A 12,218-nucleotide genomic window follows, 5' to 3' on the forward strand; every position below is an offset into this window, starting at 1 on the left:
CAGACACCCTGGGAGGTAGGTGGAGCTGAGAGGGCTATGACTAGCCTAAGATCATCCAGCTGGCTTCATGTGGAGGAGTGGGGAAACAAATCCAGTTCACCAGATTAGCCTCTGCTGCTCATGTGGAGGAGTGGGGAATCAAACCCGGTTCTTCTGATCAGAGTCCACCGCTCCAAACCACTGCTCTTAACCACTACACCATGCTGGCTTTCAAAGCAAGAAGCACAGGTGGTTTGCCAGTGCCTCCCTCTGCAGAATTTTCTTTGGTGGCCTCCCTCCCAAGGACCCAACATTGCTTATCTTCTAAGATCTGATGAGATCGAGCTATACCACACCATCTTCCCTCTTGGAAGTCCTACTAGTCCAATACAAACAAATGCATGGAATGACCATTGCGCAAGACCCACAGAACTAGGAACTGATCTGGAGTAGCAAGAATGGCAAGTCTTGCCAACACTGCATTTGTAGGGTTGCCAACCTCCAGGTACTAGCTGGAGATCTCCCGCTATTACAACTGATCTCCAGCCAATAGCGATCAGTTCACCTGGAGAAAATGGCCACTTTGGCAATTGCACTCTATGGCATTGAAGTCCCTCCCCTCCCCAAACCCCGCCCTCCTCAGGTTCCACCCCCAACATCTCCAGGTATTTCCCAACTTGGAGGTGGCAACCCTATGCATTTGATATGACTAGGGTTACCAGCGCCAGATTGGGAAATACCTGGAGATTTGGGGCATGGAATGGGAGGAGGGCGAGGTTTGGAGAGGGGGGGGGACTTAAATGCCATAGAGTCCAATTGCCAAAGTGGCCATTTTCTCCAGATGAACAGATCTCTGTTGCTTGGAGATCAGTTGTAATAGCGGGAGATCTCCAGCCACCACCTGGAGGTTGGCAACCCTAGGCATAACCCCTGCATTTGGTGTAACCCCTAAAGCTAGCCCTTTTGAGATTCCATTGTCTCAGAATGCGCAAAGAGAATTTTTTTGAACCAGAGTTAATTTTTGGCTGTACCTCTGTAAAGCTAGAAAACGAAAGAGAAACCATGGGTGAGAAGTCGTAAGTCTCTGAATGCTCCACCTGGTAGAAATCTGGATATCTTAAGTTGAGATGCTGTGATCCGTTCTCGGAAGCCGGAGAAGGAAGGTCTGTAGAGAACCGCTCCTTGGAAATCCGGCCTTCTCCTTTTTGAATTTCCACGTATTCTCGTCTATGGTGTACAACAGGGTTAGCATCTTGTTGACAGTATAAACCATGTCCCCCTTTATGACAGCCGTGAAAAGGGCCCCTTTGCTGTTCATGTACTGTCCAGGCAAAGATGTCCACTGCTTAGTGGTGAGGTTGAAACAATCCATCACACAGCGCAAGAAGTCGTCAAAGGGCCCGTTCCGCATGATGTAGAGATTGTCCCTATGGGCCACCATACAATGGCCGTAGCTTTGAGGCCTGTTGAGCGTTGAGACAGGAAGCCATTCATCCTTCTGAGGCTCATATTCGTAGATGATGGTCATGTCTAGGGGCTTCCATAAGCAAACAAATATGCGCCCCATAGCTTGGGCGCAGGGGGCCGCTGCCGCTGGCTGGGGTAGGTCAGAGATGAAACTCCAAGAGTTGGTGGATATGCTGAACTTCTCTACCGACTGCAGCGGGGTCTTCTCAAATTCCCCTCCGATGGCATACAGGTAATCTCCATGCGCTGTCAGCGTGATATCGTAGCGGAGTTGCTGAGGGCTAGAGAACTCACTCCATGTGTCAGAAGTGGCATCGTAGCAAAAGCTTTGGTCCACAATCTGCTTGTTATAACCATAGACTCCGCCCACAATGTAAATCTTGTTATCCGTCATGGTCATGCCAGCGAGGAAGGTGCTAGCTGTCAGTGGTAGGCAGGAAAGCGTCCTCCAGACGTTCTTCTCCTCGTCCAGGTAGCAGATGGTCCGCGAGAGGTCCTCCAAGAACTCAAAAGTGGGCGTGTGAGCTCCCACGGCCACAAAGGTGCTGGGGATAAGGGACTCGATGTAATCCAGATGTTCTGGAGAGAGGCAATCCAGATACTCTTCTAGGTCAGCGTAACTGTCCCTTATGTACAGTGCAGCGCTATGGAAGAGATCCAGAAGTCCAAACATGGCCGCAGCTTGGTACAGGAGGATGCAGTTATCAGAATTGATGGAGTTGATCAGGTACTGGGCCATGGCTTTGACCTGCAGGAAGGAGGCACATTCCACAGCCCGAAGGTTCTCCTCGCAGCTGAGCATAGGGTAACTTCCTTCTAGGATTTTCAACATGATAAGGAAACCCGTGGCACTCAGATCCTGGATCCGGATCTCTCTCTGCGTGCTCTCTTTCATCCCAGACTGGAAGAGAGCACGGAAGTATTCGCTGTGTTCTATCAGAAGATCTTTGTCCACAAAGAAGGCCTTGTCTTCTACGTGGACCTGCACCCGGTCTGCAAGGGGCGACTGCATGGTGGAGCTGAAGCCGGACTGGTTGCTGGGACCTCTTTTTCTGCCTTAGACTGGAGCACCCTTCAGGGATGTCAGGGCCACGTCTTTCTTTTTGTATATGCTCCGGCCGCTAAGAAGCTGTGAAGTTTGTAATATAAATTCCTTCATCTAAAGATAGCTGTGGTCCATGTGACCTGGGTGGCCGACAACATGAGCAGCGTGCGGCTCTTTCCAAAGGCAACTTGCAAACTGATATCTGCGGCGTTTGGCTGCAGTGCAGAAAAGGTCTCAGAATGAAGAAGAAGAAGAAGAAGAAGAAGAAGAAGAAGTGGGGAATCAAACCTGGTTCTCCAAATTAGAGTCCACCACCACTACATCACACTGGCATCGCTGGAGACCTCTAAATTAAAGGGAAATGTGCTGGGTGGAAAATACCCTTCAAAGTATCAAGAGATACAAGAGGAGGTGGCTGCAGGATGTAGGGTTGTCAACCTACCAGGTGGGTCCTGGAGATCTCCTGGAATTACAAATGATCCCCAGGTGACAGAGATCAGCTTCGCTGGAGCAAAGAACTGCTTTGGAGGGTAGACACTACGGCATTACACTCCACTAAGGTTGCTCCCCAAACCTGCCCTCCCCAGGCCCCAACCCCCACATCTCCAGGAATTTCCAACCCTATGGGTTAGGATGCAGGAATGTTCTCAGATCTTTCCAGTGATGGGTTTCCCATTTCAGTTTCTGTGACTGCTTGCAATGGCTGGTTGGGACCCAGCATGAATTGGTTGACCAACCGAACCTAAAGGGTGCTCATTAACGGCACAACTTCATCCTGGAGAGGAGTGACCAGTGGGGTGCCACAGGAGTCTGTCCTGGGACCGGTACTATTTAATATTTTTATAAATGACTTGGATGATGGGATAGAGAGCATGCTAATCAAATTTGCAGATGACACCAAGTTAGGAGGGGTAGTTAATACCTCAGAGGATAGGGTCAGAGTTCAGAATGACCTTGATAGACTGGAGAGCTGGGCCATAAGTAATAAAATGGATTTCAATAGGGAGAAGTATAAGGTACTTCACCTAGGCAGAAACAACATAAGGCACAGGTACAGGATGGGAGAGAGTTGGCTTGACAACAGTACATGTGAAAGAGATCTGGGAGTCTTAGTGGACCACAAACTGAACATGAGTCAACAGTGTGACATGGCGGCTAAGAAGGCCAATGCAATTCTGGGCTGCATCAATAGGAGTATTGTGTCCAAGGGAAGTAATACTACCACTGTATTCTGCATTGGTCAGACCTCACTTGGAATACTGTGTCCAGTTTTGGGCTCCACATTTTAAGAAGGATGTTGACAAGTTGGAGCGTGTCCAGAGGAGGGCGACCAGAATGGTCAAAGGTCTGGAATCCATGCCCTATGAGGAGAGACTTAGGGAGTTGGGTTTGTTTAGTTTGGAGAAGAGAAGGTTGAGGGGAGACATGATAGCCATGTTTAAATATTTGAAGGGATGTCATGTTGATGAGGGAACTAGCTTGTTCTCTGTTGGATTTAAACTAAGAGAAAAGTGATTCCACCTAAACATTAGGAAGAACTTCCTGACAGTGAGGGCTGTTCGATGGTGGAATGCACTGCCTCGGAGGGTGGTGGAGTCCCAGTCTTTGGAGGTCTTTAAGCAGAGGCTGGATGGCCATCTTTCGGGAGTGCTTTGATTGTGGGTTCCTGCATGGTGGGGGGAGGGTTGAGGTCACTGGGGATGTGGGGGGGAGGTAGTTGTTAATTTCCTGCATTGGGCAGGGGGTTAGACTAGATGACTCTGGTGGTCCCTTCCAGCTCTATGATTCTATGAAAAATGTTTAGATCAGGGGTGTTGAACTCATTTGTTACGAAGGCCAGATATGACATAAATGTCACTTGGTCGGTCCGGGCCATGCCTCGCCAGCCCAGATTGGGACTTGGGGTGGCGGGGTGGGGTGGCTGCCTCAGCTGGCTCACTGGCTAGATAAGAGCTCTCAAGGGGCCAGATCTAGACCCCGGGCCATATGTTTGACACCCCTGATTTAGATAATTGATATCCAAAAATAGCTGAAGTTGTGAAGCCTTTCAAAAATGTTTTCAGATAGCCACTAAGACACACAGCTGGTTAATTATTGAAATCTGCTTCATTCAATGATTACTTTTTTTCAACAGTGGGGTTTACCATCCAGGGGTCCTGCCTTCTTCTAGCAGATGTAACTGGTAATGATGAGCATGGATAGGGTTGCCAACCTTCAGGTAATGCTATGAAAAATCGGTACGCAGCCAATTATCACTAAATAATTAAACAATGTTTCATTTGTAACAAACAATCATTAAATACTTCACAAACAGTGTAATAGTGTATACAAATCGCAAACAACCAAAATGGGCAAAATCTATGTACAAAAAACTCCCAAGGACAAAATGGGGGCGGGGAGGGGAAAAAGAGTCCAAGCACGCAGGGCTAACTAGCCCCCAATGGCAACTTTTCACGTGCAATGATATACAAAATCAGTTCAATGACTGACGCTGAGGCGTGCAAAGGTGCTCGAACATAGCAAAGGGTGCCAGAATGAAGCGGGAACACTTTCCGGATGAGCAGCGTTTTCGCCAATCAATATTGGCTTCTTCAGCCGATATTGCGTATATTTATCAGACCTCAGATTCAACAGACTACAAAAGCTCAAATACTTGATGTCGTCTATGGTCTCCAAATAATTAACCTTCAGGTAATAGCTGGAGTGTGTGAAGTGCCGTCAAGTCGCAGCTGACTTATGGCGACCCCTTTTGGGGTTTTCATGGCAAGAGACTAGCAGAGGTGGTTTGCCAGTGCCTTCCTCTACACAGCAACCCTGGTCTTCCTTGGTGGTCTCCCATCCAAATACTAACCAGGGCCGACCCTGCTTAGCTTCTGAGATCTGACGAGATCAGGCTGATCTCGTCAGATCTCAGAAGCTAAGCAGGGTCGGCCCTGGTTAGTATTTGGATGGGAGACCACCAAGGAAGACCAGGGTTGCTGTGCAGAGGAAGGCACTGGCAAACCACCTCTGCTAGTCTCTTGCCATGAAAACCCCAAAAGGGGTCGCCATAAGTCGGCTGCGACTTGACGGCACTTTACACACACACACAAAAGCTGGAGATCTCCTGCTATTACAACTGCTCTTCAGCCGATAGAGATCAGGTCCCCTGGAGAAAATGGCCGCTTTGGCAATTGGACTCTATGGCATTGGAGTCCCTCCCCTCCCCAAACCCCGCCCTCCTCAGGCTCTGCCCAAAAAACCTCCCACCGGTAGCGAAGAGGGACCTGGCAACCCTAACCACGGATCTGATGGGAAGGAGTGAGCCCCATTTCTCCCAGGCTCCAAGTCTTCAGGCTTCACCAGCTGAAAGGTGGCCATCGGAGGTCTGGGGCATGTGCTTGGAGCCTAAAGCAGCTTGAATATGATGGCAAAGTGCAGGGCTCTTTGTGGAGGGGCCCAGCCTTTCTTCTCTGGAACCAGGCGGTTTAAAAGACCTTTTGCAACTCAGGATGATGCACTTGGGGTTGTCAACTCTGGGTTAGGAAATTCTTGGATGTTTCGGGGCTAGGGTTGTCACCTCCAAGTTGGGAAATACCTGGAGATTTGGGGGATGGAACCTGAGGAGGGCAGGGGTTTGAGGAGGGGAGGGACTTCAGTGGGGTGTAATGCCACAGAATCCACCTTCCTAAGTGGACATTTTCTCCAAGTGAACTGATCTCTGTCGCCTGGAAATCAGCTGTAATCCCAGGAGATCTCCAGCCACCACCTGGAGGTTGGCAACCCTAGCAATGGTGATGGATCCCTCCTATTTCTTTGACACTACTACCATGCTCACAGAGAAGTCCCCCAAATCAGTTCTCTGGCCTGTGGTTGATCACCTTCAACATTAGTTGTCTTCCACAGTTGCTCTAACCATTGTCCCAGTGGATTCATTGCTTGGTTTGCCATCCTCCAGGTGGCAGCTGGGGATCTCCCGCTATAACAACTGATCTCCAGAGATCAGTTCCCCTGGAGAAAATGGCCACTTTGGCAATTGGACTCTATGGCATTGAAGTCCCTGCCCTCCTCAGGCTCCACTCCAAAAATCGCCAGGTATTTCCCAACTTGGAGATGGCAACCCTCAGGATGGCATCCCTAGCTCTACCTCCAAATCGCCAAGAATTTCTCAACCCAGAGCTGGCAACCCTACTTGCAAGTAATTGTGGCCACTGTCCCTTCTTATTCTGATTATTTTAGAAAGCGTTGTTTAAGAAAGCCTACGGCGGCGTCCCCCAACCACTTGGGTGCCAAAGAATTGGGTTATTTGCAGGCCATCTCCCAAGGGAGCAAGGCTGTGTGTTTGGCTGGATGAAGGATATGTGAGAGAGAGATGCAGAATTTACCCTGCCAAACATGGCCTCAGAACTCAAAAGTGACAGCTGGTTGCAGCCCCCTGCTGAGAGATGGGGGGGAGCGGCTATTGTTTCAGGGGCAAGAAATAGCCAACCTGCTTTGGGTAGGCTGGGGGAGCACAGTCCTCCCTTTCTGGTGCCCTCCCTCCACCTTTTCACGAGTAACCATAAGGTTGCCACCCTCCAGGTGGTGACTGGAGATCTCCCGCTAGTACAAATTTTATCTTCCTCAAGCTCCACCCCCAAAATCTCCAGGCATTTCCCAACCCAGAGCTGGCCACCCTAAGTAACCATGACAGGTTCAAATTCTTGCATGCATGAAAAGGTGCACTGCTTCACATTAATCGAGAGTGTGCTCTGGAACGCAGGAATTGCTCCCTCACCAGTTTTGATCTATTTATTTAAAACGTTTGTGCCCCATCTTTCCACTCAATTAGGGCCCTCCAACTGGAGGACGAAAAATGAATGTTAAAATCGACTTAAAGTACACGTATATGAACAGAATTAAGCAAACTAGAAGTGGTTAAGAGTGGTGGTTTGGAGCGGTGGAGTCTGATCTGGAGAACCGGGTTTGATTCCCCACTCCTCCACATGAGCGGCGGAGGCTAATCTGGTGAACTGGATTTGTTTCCCCACTCCTCCACACGAAGCCAGCTGGGTGACCTTAGGGTAGTCACAGCTCTCCTAGAGCTCTCTCAGCCTCCCCTATCTCACAGGGTGTCTGTTGTGGGGAGGGGAAGGGAAGGAGATTGTAAGCCGGTTTGATTCTCCCTTAAGTGGTAGAGAAAGTCGGCATATAAAAAAACCCAACTCTTCTTCTTCTTCCACTTTCGCGCTAGGAATTGCTCCACTTTCGCACTAGGAATTTCTCCACCAAGTACTCTCCCTTCATATTTGAGATTTCTCACTATTCCTAGCCATAGGTCAGCTTTTATGCTTGCCAGGTTGAATGTCCTGCCGGCGGCTGAACTGAGGGGATGGTTTGATTGAACTCCATTCTCAGATAGGCTATGTGCTTGTGTAGTCGAAAAGATAGATCACCTCCTTTCATTTTGCAACCAATGGTCTGCACCCAGGGCCCTCTGGATTGCTCCTATTCTATCAAGAGGTCATCTTCCTGTTGACCCCTGGGTGGTTTCGTTGCTGATGGGAGACTCGGATCCAGAGATAACTAGGTGTGTCACCAAATATTTGTCAATAGTAATGTCCTTAAAGACACGATAAAGTTAAATTATGTGTTAAATAGAGATATTATTAACGTACTGCTTATGCTGCTATGTTTTTAAAGTTACTCGTTTTACTGTTATACTTGAAATTTTGAAACAATTTATGAACCCTAGGATTTTAAAGTCTATAATATTTTAACATTCTACAATGGTGTAAATTTTGTTTTTATCTTATGTATATTGCGCTCAAGATCTTTGGTCAGATGAACTGGAAATAAAAGGAAAGGAACATCAAACTAACTAACTAACAAAAGAGCTGTTATCCTGCTGGTGGAAGACAATGATCGTGGGAAATAGCTAAATCTCCCTCAGGATTAGGGTTGCCAGGTCCCCCCTCTCCACTGGCAGGAGGTTTTTGGGGCGGAGGTGAGGTGGCCATCCCATGTGCAACGCGATTACGTCACTTCTGGGTTTATGGTATTTTGTGGGTTTGAGTGCTAAAGCGCCCCCTTGCCATGCAGCGCTTCTGGGGGTAAACCCAGAAGTGACATAACTGCGTCGCATGCGACTGCCACTCCAAGGAGCCTGGTGGATTGGCAGACAATTGCCTGCCAGTCACAGCAACCTGGCAACCCTACTCGGGAGGGAATTCAAGTTTTGGAGCCACCACCAAGAAGGCCTTTCTCAGGTAGCCACCTGTCTCAACTCAGATGACAGGAGCACTGAAACCCGGGCTCCTGAAGATGACTGTACTGGTTGGATATTTATGTTATTTATAGTCGACCTTTCGCATTGAGACTGAATAATAGAATCATAGAGTTGGAAGGGACCACCAGGATCATCTAGTCCAACCCTCTGCAGAATGCAGGAATTGCACAACTACCTCCCCCCTCCACACCCTGAGTGACCCCTACTCCATGCACAGAAGATGGCTAAGATGCCCTCCATCTCATGATCTGCCTAAGGTCATAGAATCAACACTGCTGACAGATGGCCATCTAGCCTCTGCTTAAAAACCTCCAGGGAAGGAGTGCTTACCACCTCTCGAGGAAGCCTGTTCCACTGAGGAACTGTTAGAAAATGCTTCCTAATGTCTAGACGGAAACTCTTTTGATTTAATTTCAACCCGTTGGTTCTTGTCCGACCTTCTGGAGCAACAGAAAACAACTCGGCACCATAGGCATAGGTTCATATGGGAATAGGCAATCCCAAGCAATTGCATTTTCCAAGGGAGGATAAGATGGAGCTTATTTCAAAGTAAGCTTCAGAAGAAGGACAACATTTTCAGGAAAGCACGCAGGAAGGCCATGGAGGCTACACAAGAAGCAGCACGTCTGTCGAGGTCAAACATCTCCTCTGATTGGCAGTGGCTCTCCAGGGTCTCCAGAGCCAGTGTGGTGTAGTGGTTAAAAGCGGTGGTTTGCAGCGGTGGACTCTGATCTGGAGAACCGGGTTTGATTCACCACTCCTCCACATGAGTGGCCGAGGCTAATCTGATGAACTGGATTTGTTTCCCCATCGCAACACATGAAGCCAGCTGGGTGACCGTGGGCTAGTCACACTCTCTCAGCCCACCCAACTCACAGGGTGTCTGTTATGGGGAGGGGAAGGTGACTGTAAGCCAGTTTGAGTCTCCCTTGTGGTAAAGAAAGTCAGCATATAAAAACCAACTCTTCTTCTTCTTCTCCTTCCTCCTCCTCTTCCACATGAAGCCTGCTGGGTGACCTTGGGCCAGTCACAGTTCTCCCTGAACTCTCTCAGTCCCACCTGCCTCACAAGGTGTCTGTTGTGGGGAGAGGAAGGGAAGGCGATTGTAAGCCGTTTTATACTCAGCATGGTATAAAAACCAATTCTTTTTCTTCTTCAAGCTTTGAGGTCTTTCACATCACCTCCTACCTGGTCTGTTAAACTGGATATGCTGGGTATTGAACCTGGGACTTCAGCATGCCAAGGAGATGCTCTACCTCAGGGGTCCCTAACATGGTGCCCATGCACACCTTTCCTTGCACTCACCAAGTGTTTTTAGAAAGTGGGTGGTGCCAGTTAGGGATTTTGCCCCGAAGTGCTCCTGTTGAGCCATTGGAGATTTCATTTCTTAAAAATTGCTTCGGCAACTGCAGCCACCACAGCCAAGGATGTTCACTACATGACAGAAGGTAAGCTATGCATAAGCAAGAAAATATTAAGTAGAAGAGTTGGTTTTCATATGCCAACTTCCTCTACCTTTTAATGAGAATCAAAACCAGCTTAAAATCTCCTGCCCTTCCTCTCCCCACAACAGACAAGTGGGGCTGAGAGAATTCAGAGAGAACTGTGACTAGCCCAAGGCCACGCAGCTGGCTTCATGTGGAGGGGCAGGGAATCAAACCTCCAGATTAGAGTCCACCGCTCTAGTACTGCACCATGCTGTCTAACCACAATATGTTCATGTAAAAAGTAATCATGTTAAGCAGAGATTTGTTCTGAAAGGCTGAAGAGTTACTGTTAAGAGTTATGCACAACCTCACTCCCTGACATTTTGTGATTGGCTCCACCCCCAAGGCAGCCATTTTGTGGTTGGCTCTACCCCTGTGGCAGCCATTTTGTGGCTGGCTACGCCTTCTGTGGCGGTCATTTTGTGGTTGTTTTCATCTACCACCTCCATCACAGGCCAGAGTGAACCGTTCGATAAGTAACCACAAAACGACTGCCACAGAAGGCAGAGCCAATTACAAAATGGCTGACACAGAAGGCAGAGCGATTCACAAAATGGCTGCCACAGGCGTGGAGCCCACCTGATATGCCTGTATTATTGTATCAATTCCCAATGACAATAACACAGTAGGAGGTTGATAGTTCAAAGCAGTTTGTTTATTAGGCCCAATATACACACCGGGTGAGAATTGCCCCAAATGCGCAGGACAATTCACACAAACATCAAAGGAGTGCAAGCACGGATATAATCTTTGGTAAGGTGCAAAGTTGTAATACATGGCGTCAATACATACAACCAATAATAGATATTTAAGGATTTGAATACCTGTAAGCCCTTGGCCCAATTGAACCAAAAACCACATCAGAGACAGTCAGGTCCAAAGAAGTTGGTTTTTACTGGTCAAAATAGGTTAATAGAGCATAAAGAAAAGGGTGACAGCAATGAAGCCTGCTGGCTTGAACTTGGTAATATAAAAGCACAGAAAAGGCAAGAGATTACAAATCACAAACAAAGCTGAGTTCCCAGAGCTTCAAACGGAGTTCAGTAGGCACAACAGTCCTTGAGTCTGGTCGGTGGGAAAGCGAAAGTAAACATCAACTGAGATACAGGCCTGACAGTACCCTATTAGAGATTCGGAGGCGTTACACAGAAGTGGTTTCATTCTCACTAATGAGCAGTGAAGACCCTCATGGTCAGGTGCTTTTCTATTTGATCCTAAATTACTGCAGTTCTTCTTATCTTGGACCCTGGCAGCTGCCAAGGCTAACTAAGGGAGTTTTCCTAGCTGGCCTTTACGAGTGGGGAGCCAGCTTATGAAAACATACTCGGGCCTTCTATGGATTCTCTAATTAGCTTCTAACGAGCAAAGCTGGGCCTCTTATACTCAAGGCCTTTAAGATATATATGTGCTTGGTGTGACTTTAATCATATATGCCAACTCTTATACACTGAGTATGGCATATTCATAAGTGCAGAGTATACTTTATTGATTACAAAGAATATATTTTAAATCAGATAATACAATTCCAATACATTTTTAGTGAATGAATACATTTCTTCAGTGAAATAATACATTTTCAATAACATATAATGATTTCAGGCATTTCACACCAACCTGTGTCAGAATTTCAAAGGTGACCACATGCTCAAAAAGGCTGGAGACCCCTGATCTATCACCTCCATCACAGGCCAGAGTGAACTGGTAGATAAGTAATAAATCAGCAATGGATTTACTTTGTTGTGCCCCCTTCCATGAGGACAGATTTCCCCAGCTTCGTTGCAAGGCAGAAGAGGACGTATTCCCACACCCCCTCTCTCGTATTAAGGAAGTTTTATGGTTGCAATTAAGTTACGTGCTCCCATGAATCTTCCAGTATTTAGCCAGCTGTGTGTGGGAAGGTGGACATTTGCCAGCACTGAAGAACTCAGGAACAAGCAGTCAACTCCCCCCCTCTTGTGCTTTGCTTGTAAGTAGACAAGAGGTTGGGAGAGAC

At 47.8% G+C, this 12,218-nt stretch overlaps 1 protein-coding gene across 1 annotated transcript; it reads right to left on the reverse strand.

The window, feature by feature from the left end:
• Nucleotides 1-1,096: 1,096 nt before the first annotated feature.
• Nucleotides 1,097-2,458, reverse strand: KBTBD13 (kelch repeat and BTB domain containing 13). The gene has a single exon (XM_056865701.1). It carries the CDS (start codon nt 2,456-2,458, stop codon nt 1,097-1,099), a length of 1,362 nt encoding a protein of 453 aa, XP_056721679.1.
• Nucleotides 2,459-12,218: the final 9,760 nt, after the last annotated feature.

The sequence above is a fragment of the Euleptes europaea genome, chromosome 20, assembly GCF_029931775.1.
Source record: "Euleptes europaea isolate rEulEur1 chromosome 20, rEulEur1.hap1, whole genome shotgun sequence".
NCBI classification, from domain to species: Eukaryota; Metazoa; Chordata; class Lepidosauria; order Squamata; family Sphaerodactylidae; genus Euleptes; species Euleptes europaea.